This window comes from Poecilia reticulata, linkage group LG4, assembly GCF_000633615.1.
Source record: "Poecilia reticulata strain Guanapo linkage group LG4, Guppy_female_1.0+MT, whole genome shotgun sequence".
NCBI classification, from domain to species: domain Eukaryota; kingdom Metazoa; phylum Chordata; class Actinopteri; order Cyprinodontiformes; family Poeciliidae; genus Poecilia; species Poecilia reticulata.
Genome location: NC_024334.1, coordinates 24,426,099 through 24,441,882, shown reverse-complemented (window position 1 = coordinate 24,441,882; position 15,784 = coordinate 24,426,099). Strand labels below are relative to the sequence as shown.

At 39.6% G+C, this 15,784-nt stretch overlaps 1 protein-coding gene across 2 annotated transcripts in view; it reads right to left on the bottom strand.

The window, feature by feature from the left end:
• Positions 1-1,081: 1,081 nt before the first annotated feature.
• sema6bb (sema domain, transmembrane domain (TM), and cytoplasmic domain, (semaphorin) 6Bb) overlaps positions 1,082-15,784 on the bottom strand; it is a 175,419-nt gene continuing 160,716 nt past the window's right edge. For both annotated transcript variants that reach the window (XM_008407080.2, XM_017304420.1), the window contains exon 17: positions 1,082-9,916. In XM_008407080.2, coding sequence (XP_008405302.1) covers positions 9,009-9,916 — 908 coding nt within the window. In that variant the 3' untranslated portion in view covers positions 1,082-9,008. The remainder of the gene's footprint in view (positions 9,917-15,784) is intronic.

Below are 15,784 nucleotides of genomic sequence, written 5' to 3'. Positions count from 1 at the left end.
TTCAATAATTACAGTTAAATAGATTTTCATATTAGCTTCACTGTTTCCCAAGTTCTATTTTGTGTTTGACAAAGCTTTGGGTGGTGGCCATGCTCTAACAGCTGCCATTTATTACTTTGTTGGTTTAAGCAGGTAATGACGGCTACTTTTAGAAAGGTATTTCCATCTGAGAAAGGATGTTCTACTTTGCAAAATGTATGTAAAACAAGAACCAGTATTAAAGTTAATAAGCTTTAAAATGTTTTTGTTCAGAAAAATTTAGAACTTTGAACTCATTCTTTAAAAAAACAAAAAAACACTTGATTTAGGTGAATTAAATTCATGAATATCTTGAGAGAGTTGAGAAAACACATAAAGCCTATGTTTCATTTGCAGCAGTTAAGAAAGTTGCCACTTTCACCCATTAATAATTGATAACCTATTGAACGACTTTTCAGATTCTTCTGTATAATCAGACTGGTCACCCCTAGAAAAACATGTAACATCCGGTTTTTGTAATCGTTTTTTTTTTTTTAGCTGCAAACTATAATTTAACCCAGGAAAAAAAAAAACTGACATCCACAAAACAAGCTTCCTACTGACGTCAGAGAAAGCATTCAGAAACAGACCAGAGTGTTTTTCATCATCTCTGCTAGTATTTTGCTCGTTTTGTTTCCTGCTTATTAACATAATCTTAAACTCGTCCATCATTTGTCTTTACAATTGAGGTCAAAATTAATAGTACCCCTACAAAAAAAAAAAAAATCTATATATATTTTTATTTTTTAATTGATTAATTTTCCCAAAATGTAGGCTAGAACGTCTTCCATATTGAATGACTCAGGATTCACTTCAAAATGAGCAAAAGTCTCATCTGTTGTGTTTTGGTTCACCTGATTAACATACCTTTCGTAATGCCATCAAATCAGATATACTTTGCAGAATTAGCAGTTTTGTTCTGCAGTGTGCCTTAAAAAAAAAAAAAGGCATGTTGTAAAATCCGTTATCCACACACCGCTGTACAGGAGGAACTCAACGTGCTTCTGTTTTTACATTTTTGCTTTAACTAAAGGTAATAAATAAAAAGCCAAAGACACTGCGGTCAATGATCACAACTTAGACAAGAATGTCTGAGTGGTTTATTAGAATAAGAAAATCAACACAGAGCAAAGTCTCCATGCGGAGTGACAGGCAGAGCTCGGGACATTGTGGTGGACGGTGAACAACTGCTGGAGTGAGTCCGGTTTTCATGTGCCTGCGTGTGTGTGCTGTGCAGCTGTCAGAGGGTGCATGCATGTGTTTGGCGTTCTGTGTGACAAGAGACACGTTTGTTTTGCGGACACGAGCGCACACACCTGCATGTACGGTACAAAATTCACACATCGCTACTTCAGTACATACACACGCACACGCACACACACAGAGGCTGTGTTGTCATGCAGCTACTGCACTGAAATTACATGTAAGCATTTAGGTTATGTACACATAGCAGGGACATGTGTTGCCATCTGATGACAGCCATCTCAAAGCCCCCAAACTCCCCGCCTTTGGGATCGGCTGGGAGTGTGGGGAGTTCAGCCTCTGGTCGGGGCGACAGGAAAACGGGGATCCTTCACAGTAGCAGGAGACTCCACATTAGTCTTTATAAGTTAATTTACTTCCTCTCTTCTTGTAATTCATCATTTAAACAGGACACAACACTTCGGTGCTCACAGTACTGCTTCATAATAATAATAATAAAAATAATAATGATAGTCATCAGGTTCAGCTTCATTGTCATCAATGAAAAAAAAAAATTCGGCACAGCAGAGAATTGAAACATCCCACAGAAGATTTAATTCAAATATCTACCACAGAAAAACAAGTAAAAAAAAAGAAAAGAAAAAAAAGAAAACAAATTATCAGTGCCGTTTAAACACATCTACAAGTTCACAAACACGCAAATGTCAGCTGGAATCTTGCTTTTGTGCTTATTCCTGTCGCAAGTTGGCTTGGATGGGAGCAGCTTGATGACGCGCCATTTCTTCAATTTAGTCCCCGTCTCTGAACAACTTTTAGGACGTATAGAGGAAACATGCAGACGGGGGGCAAGACGGCAGTAATCGGCTGGGGACTCACACTGCAGGGCCACATGGTGAAAAAAACCCTCCAACCCAACACACACAGCGGCACAGTGTGTTCAACGAGAGCAAAAACACAAGATGATAACAGTGTGTAAATGGGAATTTTGTGCATATGTGAAACAGAGAAGCTTTTTCTTTTGCCTTGCAAAAGTATTCACACCAGTTGGAGATTTTCACGTTTTGCCATTTTTCAACCACAAGCCAGAAATTTTAAGTGTTAGACAAATCCATTGGTGCATAACTGTGAAATAAAAAGAACACGACACATGGTTTAAAGAAGAAAAAAATCATAGCTGAAAGTTTCTATGTGCATTTGCAACCAGTTCCCTTTGTCCCCTTTATCCTAATGCTCCCACATTAATTCAATTAATCTAAGTGAAACAATACAGATGTTCTGGAGTTTGGTTAAAAATGTTCAGAATAGTAAACAAACAACATAATTTAGACCAAATCTGGCCCAAAAGCTAAAGTGGGAAATCTTTCACTGCCACAGGGGCAAAAAAAGTCCAGAATTAAAAATGTTGTCCTGCAGCTCTGTGTGGAGAAAAAGTAGCACATGTAAACCCAAACATATAATCGCCAAACATAATTAAAAACACCACCATGTTTCACTGGTGATGGCAGCGTCATGCTGTGGAGATCCGTTCTCTCTTTTTTTGGAAGAAAGGAAGAAAGAAAGAAATGCAAACAATACATTTCTGTAGATTCGCAGAACTAGAAGAGTTGCAACAGCTGCAGCTGTAGTTACAGTTGAAAATGTAAATTGTAAAGATTTTCAAAAAGGACATATCCTTCACAATCCAGCCGCAATTACGCACTACTTCGTGATGGTCTGTTAAATAAAATGCATTGAAGTTGGTGCATTATGACAAATTGTCCTAAGGGTATGAATACTTATGCAAACCCACTGCAGATGCGCCAAGAAGGGAAAAAAAAAAACTCCCAACTTAATCAGTGACGGCAAAGAATAGCAATTTCTCACACGAGAAGCTGGATAAACATGTAAAAGAACAAGCTTAGCATTTAGGATCTGACATGAATTTAAGGAGGGTGGGGGCGTTGCTAAAAAAAAGAAGAAAAAAAAATCAGTTTTTGACTCATTAACCTGCAGACCTTTAACAGTGGAAAAAACACAATGAAAACCCTGGCTTTTACTTAGAGGAGATAATACGAATGGGTTCCCAGGCAAACGGGGCTTAAAAACACAGCTGCTAGAAGAGAAGGAAGAGGAATGGAGAATTACGTGAAGTATGGAGAGATGAGGGAGGATGAGGGCTTTAATAAACAGACTTGCCTCTATGAGGTTATACCTGAATACTTTAGCTGCCTTGTAATGTTGAACTAAAGTAATCAAATTGTGCAGTCGGTAAGATAACATCATGAAGTGCTCTACCTTTATTTGAACCAGCCTGTGTCAGGCTCCGGTTTCATTTCTGATTTAATTCAATTACATTCCCCAATTTGTCAAATGGGGTACTTGCGTGTATGTGTGTGTGTGTGTGTGGCTGGTGGTCTGTAAAGGGTCAGAAAGCACTGGCTGAACGAGTAGCTCCCTCTCAGAGACAACCTGTCTGCAGCAATCTTCCTCAGGGGGCACATCAGGCCATTAGAGGGGCCTGGCGTGTACTTTGCCTCATCAAGCATGTTTAGTGAAACACCAGAAGAGATGCGGAGTGAGGACACGGCTGGGTGGGCACGCCGGGCCCAGATAAAGAGGCCGCATTCAAAAACGCGCGTCTAAAAAGACGCAGAAATGGGAACACGGGATCAGGACGAGAGGCTGGGGTTTGCAGAGTGGAGCGGTCCTCGACACTAATGACCCGTTTCAGGGTCGAATGTGTAAAGCATACACTGCGCTAATGTAGCGAGGGAGTAATGTATTAAGATCACATTTGCCTGTCTGACCTCCTACGCTTGGTCTTGCTTTTATAAATCTTTTTAACTGGACTGCCTCATGTATTTTTATTTATTTTTTCCTCCACACATTTTCATTGTACACCAAATGAAAATATTTCTCTCAGCTCGTTCCAGAGTACGTTTTGAGAAAAGGTTTGCATGTGGACAGGTTGAAGAAGCACACTTCACATCCTACAGCAGAAGCTGGACTTCTTCCCAAGCAGACTGTTGTTGCTGTCTGTGTTCTGGATAAATGAATGTATATTTCTTTCAGCATTCCTTATCATGGCTTCACACTGGCAGCACTGTTTCTGTAAGCCATTTCCAAGCTGTATGCCTCACAGCAGTGCAATGGATGTTGTTGGCTCACAAGGTCCAAACCTCTTCTGCAGCAACATATTTTCTGTACATTTTTCAAAGCTCTCACTGTAAGAAGCAGGTATAAGCCTACCCTCTCTTACAAAACTTATTTAGCCAGTTGACAGTGTGCAAAATGTCTTATTCAGAGGTTTTTTGTTGTTTTGGTATAGTTTGAAATCGGTTACATTATTCCTGCCTTTTACCAAAGTTGTGTTTACGCTGCTCGTGACTTTCCTCACATAAAGCTGGTAAGTGTAATATGGATAGACAGAGAGTTTAACATTAGGCACCATCACAATGCCAGAAAAACCATTCCATTCTTGAGAGCTGATTATTTCAGACAGTATGAGAATCAGCCACGCACGTTTGTCATGTGATTTGTTATACGGGGAGTCTGAAAGTGGCTGCTTGTACGTTTTGCAGGGTCCCGTATTGCTCTCAGTTTATGTTTAATTTATCGACAGCGATGAGGATAAACCCCTGTGTATTTAGGACAACAGATTTATATAAATATAGGGGAAAAAAAACTTAGAGCAGACCAGCACAAAACAGCTGCAGGTTATTTAGAGGAGCAAGCGTATACAAAATGTAAATATCAGCAAGAAAGAGACTGATGCATTTTTTTGTTTGTTTTTGATTGTCCTGATGCTGTGGTTTACGTTTGAGTTGAAATATGAAGCGACAAGGGCAGTGGCGAAGGCAACCATCATCTTTTGGCCAGTACAGTAGATGGTTACTATGGAGACTGAAGAAAGGCTTTGAACAGACTGCTTGGGCATCAAGATATTTGACGGGTGCTGCTCCCCAGTCGAATGCTTATCGGCTCCTAAAGGAAGACAATGTTTTATCAATATCTCGAAGAAAAAAGAAATGCAGTTGTTGTTTTATTCTGTTTCTTAGCATACTTGAAATTATAAATGAATGACTTGTGATCCATGGGTTTATTCAGCCCGTTCGTGAAAAATGAAAGGTAAGAGAGCAAGGCGAATCGTAAAACATTTCTGAAAAGTTTTTTTTACTTCCAGATGAGAAAATAATGGTGGCGAAATGTCTGTATATTTAGAAGAAATATTAAATTTTGTATACATAATATCACAAATGGCAACTAAATTAGTTCCTAAAACATAAACAATTAAGAGTAAACTCTTAAAAGAAAATAAAAGGTGTGATTTTATTTTCATAGAGGCCTAGTTTTTCTTTGCTCTTTGTGGACTGAGGGACTCGTCATATCACCCTGGCAAGAATGTTTATTTTTGTACTTTTCGTCATTTGATATCAAACTTTTTTCAGGCACAACTAAAAGTTATTATCCAAAGGATTCTTCACAGCAGCCATGCATCAGCTTAAACCTGCCGCTTGATGTTTCACACAAATAATGCATAAATACATGTGTAGTTGTTGTTCTTTGATCTGACATCATAATTCCTCATTTTATTGCATCAAATGGCCTGAAGAGGAATTAAAACAGCAACCAGTGGACAGTGTGATTTAAGATGTTCTAAAAATAAAACTGGGAAATTAAATTACAATCATGTGAAAACGTGGGCATTCTGTCATAACTATGAATTGTTCATAAAAAATATTTTACGGCTAACAAAAATAAACTGATGCGCCAATGGTTAATTACATGGGGAAAAACTGGTTTGCTTACATGAATGTAATCGAAAGAGGTTGAGACAATTAAAAAAAAAAATTTAAAGTACCAATTGGTGAGGGGGCAGAGTGACATCAAGCTCTCTCTGCCACCAGGTTTCTCACTAATAAAATGGTTTGGTTTAGCTGTTTTTGTCCCTCTGCATGTTACACCATGCTGTTATTTTTCTACGTTCTAATTCCACTGTAACTCAGCCTGGGGGTCCGGCGCTCTTTTGCTCAGTTCAGTGAACCATCATATTGCCAAACGGCAGTGGCTGAAAACATGATACATTTCCTAATTTACAGAAGAGTTTCAACATTTGGGTCAAATGTGAGGTAAATCAGAGGGGACAACTAGTCCTGTACCGTGTTTAAAGAAAATGTTTGTAACCTTTGAGATTCTTCACATCATGTTAAGACAAACTCTTGTGCATTTCTTCAAAACTGTGAAGTGAAGGGAAGAGGATATATGGCTTTCTCATGCATTTGTATAAATAAGAGTGTTTATATTCAACCCCTTTCATTCTGATATCACTAAATAAAATTCAGTGTAAGCAGTCCACCTGTATGTAACTTTATTTCAGTATGCAGTCTGCCATAAACCAAGTAAAGGGACATGGCGTGCTATTACTAATACTGAACATTATCCTGATAGGAGACGAGCTCAGAGGTTCCACACAGCAAGAGATACAATGAAATGCTTTGGGTTCGATTGGTCCAGTCAAAGTCCACTCCTAAATCCAAATGAGTGACAACATCTCTATCCAAACTTACTGAATTTGAGCAGATTTCTAAAGAAGAACAGGATCAATATGTTAAAGTTTGTAACATATTGAATAACTGCAACAACAGGCGCTTCTATCGAGAGTCGGGGAACTGAATCCAAATGCATTTCCTGCTTTGGGGGATTTTTATTTGCAAAACATTTTTGAATGATGTAACATTTTTTTTCCACTTTACAGTAACACACTACTTCATATTGGTCTATAAAATAAAATCCCAATTAAGTACATTAAACTTTGCTACTGTAATGAAACTAATTGTGGAAAAGTTCAGAAGGCGTAAATAGTTTTGCAAGGCAGTGTGCATTATTGAGTGTTTTTTTTTTTTTTGCCAGACCCTTTTAAGCTAAGCTATAAATCGTAAAACACATGTGGCCTTGTTATATTAACAATATCAATCATGTAAAGGAAAAGAGCCAACTTGTTCTTCTATTTCAGCAGGATTTTAGGCCCAGTCTGATACTTTTTGCTTACATTTTGCAGCAGCACACACTGCTCCCACACAAAGCAGTGACACTGTTAGTACCTATTTGTAAATGTAAGGCGGATGGGGTTGAAAAGATAAGAAGGTTTGGGCGAGAGCGAAACTGATCAAAGCCGTTTCTTGCACTCAATATGAGCAACACAGTGATGTAAACAAGCCCCAAGAGACTCTCTCATACACAAGCTGACAGACGCAAACAGAGCTAAATACCACCTTTTAACAAACCCTGACCCAGATGGATTAAACCTAAGCATATCTACATTTGAATCAAGAACGGATGAAAGCGGACAAAAAAAACATAAAACATGAAAAGATCAGACAACGGAGTGAAAGAGAAACTCCACACCCAAGTGCGCGCATGGCCATCTGTTTTCTTTATCCAGCTTTTGTTGGGAGTCACACTGAAAGAGACAAAAAAAAAAAAAAAGGGACGAAGCCACCAGGGATGACCATTGTGATGGTTAGCCGTGTCCCAACACTGACCCACGCTGGGGCTTCAGGCCCCAGGTCCTCCCCGCACTGCCGACAGCGATTTGCCGCGACCGGTGATCCGCAGGAGATGCCCGAACCTGACTGGACGGAGCTGAAGCTCTCCTCATTGCTATTCTGCTACGCTGTGGTGAGTCAGATCCCTGACTCTTAATTGTTATTTGTGGCCGCAGTTTCTTCCTGCGCCCGGGGCACAAAGAGGCTCAGTGTCGGCAGAAGAGACTGAATGGAGCTCCCAAGCGGCGGAGCCTCTCCGCCTCGGTCAGATCGCCAGACAGCTCACATTCCCCCTTCTTCAAATGCACCACGGGTCCCAGGGAGGCCTCGTTTTGGGTCGGGTCAGACAGACCCAGGCATGTGGAGAGAGCCAGAAACTGTCCTCGTCTTCGTTGTAAAGACTCATTTTATAAAAAAATACTTAAATTAGATAGTCCTTTTCTCGTCATTGTCATTCATTTAGCTAATTATTGCTTTCTCTTACTTCACCATGGCTCTGTACAGCCCTAACTAGCCATTGATCAGCCGCTTAAGCTTCTGATTGGTAATCACACTTAAAATTACACACAATAAAATCATTTCTGTATAAACAATATTATCACCAAATTCATTATATAGCCATACTTCACAGTTAAGACAGGACGCTGGTTGGGGTTGCTGTGGCCAAACATACACCCTTACATGATGTATGATTTCTGTCTTTTTCAAGGTCCTCTGGCAGAGCTACGACAGTTTTGTCTCGTCTGAAATCCAAAGTAAAGCACATCGTTGTCTGCTGGCTGCCACTGGCACAAGACAACAGAGACAAAAAAATTCCCCAAAAGAAGGTCCGATCATGACTTAGCAATGAACGAAGTGGTCAAGGGGGGCCTGTCACATTTGCCCTTGAAAGGAATATTGTTTTGTTTTTCGTTGTTGTTTTAGGTATAAATCCTTCAGTTGTCTTTTCTTGGCCCCACTCTTTACCTTCCTGTGAGACTTGTGTCAGAGCTATGAACTGCGGGTGGCACATCACAGGCTATGAACAGAGAAACTCAATGGTTTGAGAATTATCTCAACTTTCAACTCTTTTCTCTCTGCCTCTCTCTGAATGACGTCAGGACATTGAATGACAGTGAGAGAGGACAGAAAGGATAAGGTCGGATCAGGACGGCGAGGCTGAGTGGTGGATATTTTCCAGTTTTCTGTTGGCAGGAATGTTTTTTTTTTGTTTATTTTTTTTTAACCTAGAGAGCTTGGCATCAACGCTCGCTTGACTTCACCTCATTGGCCACTGGGGGCGTGCTCTCCCATGTTCTTCCCCAGAAGGTGGCTGAATTCAGCCAGCTCTCCCAGACCTCGAGGTCCGTGCATGTCTGGCCTGATGAGACCCTGGCGCTGGGCGTAGTAGGGCATGCCGTTGTTGCTGTTGTAGTTGAGCGCCTCGTGACTCCAACGAGGCTCTCCGTAGTCCACATGTGGGGTGGGAGCAGAGACCACCCTACGTCGATCTGGCGAATCCTGGGGAGTGGCAGGGTAGATGTACTCTCCTGCTGAGTTCCTCAGGCTGCCGGTGGGACGGCTGCCTCCATGCTCGCCTCTTTGGGTGGCAAGGATGAGGTAACGCTGGCGATCAGAGTGTGTGGGTAGGACCACCTCGCCGGGGTCCTCTATCCGTACCAAACCCCCACCTCCTCCGCCTCCGTGCAGAAACTTGGAGCTCAGGTAGATGACGGCGTTGCTGGGACACGGGTTTCCCACGGAGGTGAGGAAGGTCTGGCTCTGGTCCCAGTCGGCGTCTGGGAGGCGCATGACTCGTTTCTGCTGCAGCGGGGTCTGCTCGGGAGTGGGCAGTAAACCTGGGTCAATCTCTCCTTTAGGCCAACCGTTGGGCATCACGAACAGGTTATCTGGCTGCGAGCGCCGCCTCTCGCCTCCGCTCGTTCTGGTCACGCTCATCACCGAGCCGCTGCGACCCTGCCCCAGCATGGTCTGCTCTTTGTCGTTTTTGCGACGGGCGCCGTTGGCTCCAGAGCCGCGGGAGCTCCTGTGGCGGTGGCTCATGATCCAGCAGACAGTGAGACCAGAGAGGATGGCTCCTGTGGAGAAGGCTGAAACGGCGGACACCACCAGCAGGTTTACGGACACCAGGCCGTCCGGCTCCTCGATGAAACTCTCCTGAAACAGTATTCCTGCAGAGGAAGACGCAACAACACACAAAGACAGGAGGGTCGTCAGTCAACTAGTGGGACCGTCTTAATGGCGTAAATATTTCCTGTATTAAACTTGTGGGAGTTAATGAACGGCCAAATAAAACGACTTGCTTTCTCCCTTTCCTCTGTGGGTGGGAATGAGCATATGTTTTCCAGCCAAGGTAGCTCTGGTTAATTGCCTTCATTACATAAAGTGGATAGTGATTTTAATGGCTATAATAACTGTCTTCCTGATTGAGAATGGCTCTCAACCGTAACATGTTTTGCAACATTAGCTTTACAGGGAGAAAGCCAAGTCTGGCAGTAATGGTGAGTAATAATCAAATGTTTTCATTTCATAAAATCTGCAGTGTTTACAGTAAACAACAGAGGTGAGGGCAACCTCGTGCAACTTCATCTACAAAAATTTGGTTGCGGAAAACTGAATCATCGCTCCGTAACTGAATTACATTTAAATTGAAAAAACTGACAAATTACTTTTGGCACCCAATAAAATATTTGAAAAAAAAAAAAACAAACAAACTTTGGAACAAAAGTAAACATACACTTTATTGGATCTTACACATGAATCCGAATGACTTATGTATTCTCTGCACACCAATTGCAAAAATATTAATATAAAACGACCTGTTAAATGAAGAGCTGTGCAAGTAATGAATCATCGGACGACCTCTTTTCTTTATTGTGGCCTCACAAACAGCTATAAGTGTAATCACGAGGCACAGAATACTCAACTTATTTGAGTAGCTGAGGGGATTTCCTCAAAATAGCAGCACAGGCAGGGCAAAGGGTATTAATTTCTAATGACAAATGAATAAAAAAATATTTTATTTAGCTAAATCTTAAGAAAGAAGCTGATTAATGGGGGTGAACCAGGCCAAATTAGAGGCAATGACTTCATAGCCCCACCGATGAAGCACACATCAAAAACCTTTGTTGATGCATCATGGGATTTTTTTTCACAAAGAAAAATTCAAAATACAAGACAAATGTGCAAATGACATTGCAAAATCATTTCTAAGAAAACGACACAAGGGTAAAGGAGATAATTTCATTTTACTGAACATTAACAGAGACATATTTTTGTAGGCGAACTGAGTCAGACTGAAAGAACTTCAAATAATAATAATAATAGTAATAAGGGATGGGGGCTTCATGTTTTAAAGATGTATCAAAACATTTGCAGACGACAACACAAATCATCATGGATATGCAAAAGTATTACCTGACTAGATTATTGGAAGTGAAGATGCTGAGGAAAACTGATTCTGTCACAAGAAAATAAACAGTATAGAAACAACAAATATCTACTTACAGCAATACTTTTGCATTAAGATAATTTATAAATCACTGCAATCACTGTGAGCTGACAGTTTGAGTTATTTGTTATGCACAGGCAACATCTGAAAAATGCCCATTATTAGAACATTTGTTATATAGTCACTGATGTTTTGTCTACTGTTTTATCTTTATCATTTAGTTTGTGTTTTTATTATAGGCTTATGTTATCTATAGTAAATATGCAAAGCTTTTTCTTTTAAATCATTGCACTGAATAATAAATGTCTGCTTTTCATGTCTTGAACATTTATCAGTGTGTTTATGGATAAAGGATATCACATGTGCAAATGAAAATATTCCACATCATCTTTATACAAGTACATTTAATGAACTCCCTCTCCGTGAAAATCTTATGAATTATTGAAGACAAGACTGCAGCGAGACCACAGCGCAGGCTGCCATGGATCAATTAGAAAAATGCCAGAAGAAAAGTTGTTGGTTTTTTTTCCTTTTGGCTCCACAAGCTCCTGGGACCAACAGCGGTGAATACAATGAAATTGTGCCAAGGGAAGCAGATTGGAGAAAAGCAGATGAGGAAAAGAGGAATGAGTTACAAAGAGAAAAAGAGAGATAAAGAGAGGGAGAAAGACAGAGAGTTGCCTAAAGCAAACTTGAGCATTTGGGGGCTTAGACAAACAGTAGTAATAGTTGTTAAATTACAGCAGCAATAGTGGCAGAGGCATAGTGTCTCCACAAGGACAGGAAAATAAATCCTTTTTCACAGAAAATTAATGGATATCATTAATAGGAATTGGAAACCACTTACTCACTAACCCTATGCAGAAAAAGAGAGAAGGAATGAAAGTATTCCAGGAAATAGTCTTTGTTTTTGTTTTTTTAAATAAACAAACTTATTTTTTTTTTTATGGTTTGATGAATTATTTTTTAATGGGGACTCGGGGAAGTTGTTTGTGTAGAAGATCCTGCAGTGAGACTTGGCCCGGTGGGTAATTAATGTGGCCTGTGGCTTTGTAATGTAAAGTGTTACTCTAGACACATCGGCATTAAGCTGAGGAATGGTAGATTAAACCCTGTGAAAAACCCTTAAACCGCCGCGCCGCACCAGAGGTGATGTTGTACATGTTAAGCTGTTAATATGCACAAGACGGAGACCAAGAATTAATGCAGACAGTATATATATGTTCCTGTCTGGGCCCAGACCCGAGATTCTAAAAGGAGCAATTACTGTGATGGGAAAAATACACAGCAGGTACAACAACAGGGCAAAGGAGGAAGCCACAATCTACAGACGCAGATTCAAGAAATGTAAATGTTTCTCCCCCAAGTAATTTAGCGTAATTACCGAGGCAGCACAACGACATACAGTAACCCTGCTTGGGATTCAAACCACAGCTGCATCCTGTGGGATTGGAGAGTCATGAGTGCCTCTAATAATAACAGAAACACCAAGTAAATAAATGAAAACTATTTGGATTTTTAACTGAAGGTTTTAAATCTAAATTAGTTTAGCTAAAAATCACAGTTAGCCGCTTATGGAAAATAAAGATCATGAATCATTGTCTACAAGAGTACGAGGCAATTCTGATTTCAGCTAAAAGCATTCATTCGCTTCGGGGTTCTTGTGTAACGTACAAGTATCAAAAATAATAAAGCCTATACTAAAACTCAAAGAGTGTGAAGGAAAAGCAAAAACATACTTCATTTATAACTGGCAACTACCTTAGTTGAAGATGAAGATGAAGATACTTTTCACATCTAATTAAAAACCTTCAATTGAATTTTCATCAGTTGCTTCACTGCGACTCTTCTGGTTTTTCTTCTCCTGGCTAAACTTTTCACTCGAAGCCGACCGATTTAAAATAACTCTACCAGTTCTCGTAAGAAGACTTGTACAAGCTTGTTCGTGGCTTCGAGCATTTTGTTTCTCTGTAGCTTGTTTGAAACATTTACCAAGATTTTTCCTGCGGGTGATTTCAAGCCTGTGTGCATACGTTACCTGGTAGAATACAGAAAATTAAGATCGACTTCAAAATGCGAACCTCGTTCTTGTTTTAAAAAAAAACATTGGATGCTCTGGTGTCAGTCAGTCTAAATAAACCGGGGTGCACATTTATTAAGGTATTCATGTCTGTGATGTATGCATGTAAAATTCAAACTGAATCTTTATATTATTTAGCTTGTTTTAAGATAAAAAAAAAAAAAAAAAACAAGAATCTGAAGGAACACATTTGTCTTACTCCTGTTTTCCATTACAGAATCATTCACATTTGGATAATACAGAGCATTAAAACTATTACTCCTTAAAACAGCGTCAAGTGGTTCAGACAATCTTACATGTGTCATTTCTGGTAAGAAATGAATGTGGACACCATTTATCACTTTTCTTTCTGCTACAAAATGCTTGGAGCTTGTGTGGTAGAAGCAGAGCTTCCAGCCTGTCAGCATGATTGCATCTGCTAAATAGTAACAAAGGGGAAAAAAAGAACATTTCAGTGAGATGGTGCTATTAAATATGTCCTCAAACAAAACATTGGGCATCTTTTTTTAAAAAAGGTTTGCACCATTGTTAGCATTTCTCTCAAGGGGGCAGGAAAACATCACATTTAATGACATTTAATGACACTTTCTGACAAGTATTTATTTTAAAAAGGTCGAAACTTTTGATTAGTGTCGTCTCAAAGGAAATTTAAGTGGATTAACATTTTCTGTTCTTCTTTAGTCAATAATTTCACTGTTGAGCTTTTTATTCACAACCTAAAAGCATAACTGCCCTCTAAAAGCCAAGATGACAACGACACAGACATTTCTTAAGCCTTTTATCCATTTTGTGTCGCCAACAATTGGACCTCCGAGTTCAGACAAAGGATTCTCAACGCTGTCGATGCAAATCAACATCCTCAACAAGTTTGCCTTTGCCATTGATCGAGACCTGCTGTAAAACAGGCCATGTTGGTGAATCAATATCCGTCCAGCACTAATTACTCCTTTATTACCAGACTGATAAGAGTGGATCCGCATGAAAGCGGGTTGTAGTTATTGCTCGTTAATGACGTGACAGGAACGTTTTAGTTCTTCACCTCATCAGAGGAATCCTTCCCTACATTCCCAGTCATATTTTATCAGGGGATTAATGTGAATTTATGCAAAATTTGCTTTTAATTCACTATTTTGTGTGATGCCTTTACCCTCTAATTTCTTTTCACATCAACTCTCCCTTAGTTCGGCACCACTTCTGAATATAAATTTTTGGAAGAAAAAAATTAACTCCTCTTGAAGTTGGCCCAGGGTAATAGATTTAAAAATGTGCTTTGAGGTATTTAGCAAAAGGTTGAGCTCTGAGGGTTCCTTTTCTGAGCTGCACGATTCACAATAACTCAAAACTACGACAACTTCTCATTCCCTGTATTGTTTTCAGATAAAAATATGTTGGGTTTTTTTATGTATTTGATAGATTTAAGCTTAAATAATAAATGTTTTTTTTAACTGAGTTATACTTTTCCCTTTAAAATTTTCATTAGAGTCTTGGCATGAGCAAAGACTTTCTGTGAAGGGGCTTGTAAATGTATTCATACCCCTTGAATTGCAACTAAATCAACACATCTTGAGTCTAACCAGCTTTTCACATGAATTTTCTCCCCGGACTCAGATCGGAAGCAAAGTGATGCTTCTAATTTTCAATTAAATTCAAGTCTGTTTTTTGTCTGGAGCACTTTAACGCATGAATATAATTTAATCTAAGCCATTATGTTATACAGGCTACATCACCACAGCATGATACTACCACCACCATGTTTCACAATAGGAGTTGTTTTGTAATGGTGATGTGCAGAGTTTGGTGTCTGACAAATCTAACCTAGTGTTATAATTACAAATCTGACAAGAACACGCATTCCTCTGTGTTCTTTACACAGCAAAAACATGTTCCCGTTTGCAAAAACTGGAAATAGTTGTGCAACAAACCTTCCTGCTAGATAACGCGCTCAACAGCGCTTTGTGTGTTCAGAGTTTGAGATACTGTTTTGCAATCTCTTCTGGCCTTTTTAATAACTTTCTTCCTGACTGATTTCCTGACTTACATTAGTGAGTCTTCATGATAATCATTAATGTTCTTCAACTGACCTCAAGACTTCACAGATGTATTTATACTGATGGTAAATTACACGCAAGAAGATTTTATTCATTTTATTGGTGATTTCTCTAGGCAATTAGTTGCACTTGATTTTATTTAATAAAGGGTAGTACAGAAAACACTTCTGTGTTATGGCCAATGTATGAAACACTTCAGAATTTTTATTTGTGCAGCTGGAAAACATGACTTTATCATTCTTCTTCACATGTATGTACTGCTATTAATTGGTCTGCCACATCAAGTCCCAACAAAAGACATCAACGTTTTTGCAACGTGACAAATTGTGAAAAAGGTTCAAGGCGTATTAAAACTTCACATAATTCATTCTGTAGAAAAATCTCATGGTTTCCAAATATTGTTGAAATCTAATTTAAAATTCCCCACAGTCTTCTTTTCCCCCCAATATGATCACAAAGT